The following is a 768-nucleotide window of genomic DNA, read 5'->3' as shown; positions in this document are numbered from 1 at the left end:
CTCATTTTCTTCTTTAGCTTATGTATTTTCCATGAGAGCAAACAAGAAATCATGGGTAAATTCAGACTCCACCATAGCCAACATAGGCATATCTTCAACCTTCTCAGCTTTATTAGATTCACTAGAGGAATTTCCTTATACTGCCAGGGCCTATTTCACTGTATAATCAGTTGCAACCTTTCTTCTTGATTTTACAGGGACCTGATCTCTATTTTATCCTTTGTCACCTCCAGACTTGAGATATTCTTGATAATCCAATTTGTACATTGGACAGTTCTTAATGAAGTGCTTAGGACTTCTACATTTGTGACAAACTTCAACATTACCACCCTTTTTGTTGTTGCTTCCTCTCCTTTTAAACTGATCACTTTTATTCATAGCTCTAAGAATTCTTTTTGACAAATAGGCAGCATCTTTGTCTTCTTCACTTGAATAAGATTTTAAAGCCTTCATTGCTAGAGATTTTTTTGTTTTTGCTTCCTTCTTCTCTTGCCTTTGTTGCTTCTTGAGCTCATGAGTCTTTATATTATCAGTGAGTTCATCCATAGTGAGAGTCCTCAGGTTTCTTAACATAGTAATAGCATCCACTTTGTTTTCCTATGACTTAGAAAGAACACCTAAAAATTTTCTTACTTACTTATACAAGGGAATCACCTCTCTTAAGTAGTGTAGCTCATTTGTGATGGAAGTAAATTTTGTATACATTTCTTGCATTGTCTATCCTTATTTCATGGTAAAGGTTTCATACTGAGTAGTAAGCATTTAAAA

The 768-nt window shown here is 34.4% G+C and overlaps 1 protein-coding gene across 1 annotated transcript; it reads right to left on the bottom strand.

Moving 5' to 3' along the window:
• Positions 1-213: 213 nt before the first annotated feature.
• On the bottom strand, positions 214-546 carry LOC107857699. The gene has a single exon (XM_016702548.1). The coding sequence runs from the start codon at positions 544-546 to the stop codon at positions 214-216; it is 333 nt and encodes a 110-aa protein (XP_016558034.1).
• Positions 547-768: the final 222 nt, after the last annotated feature.

This window comes from Capsicum annuum, chromosome 2 (assembly GCF_002878395.1).
Source record: "Capsicum annuum cultivar UCD-10X-F1 chromosome 2, UCD10Xv1.1, whole genome shotgun sequence".
Classification (NCBI taxonomy): domain Eukaryota; kingdom Viridiplantae; phylum Streptophyta; class Magnoliopsida; order Solanales; family Solanaceae; genus Capsicum; species Capsicum annuum.
This window is presented reverse-complemented; position numbering and strand designations above follow the sequence as displayed.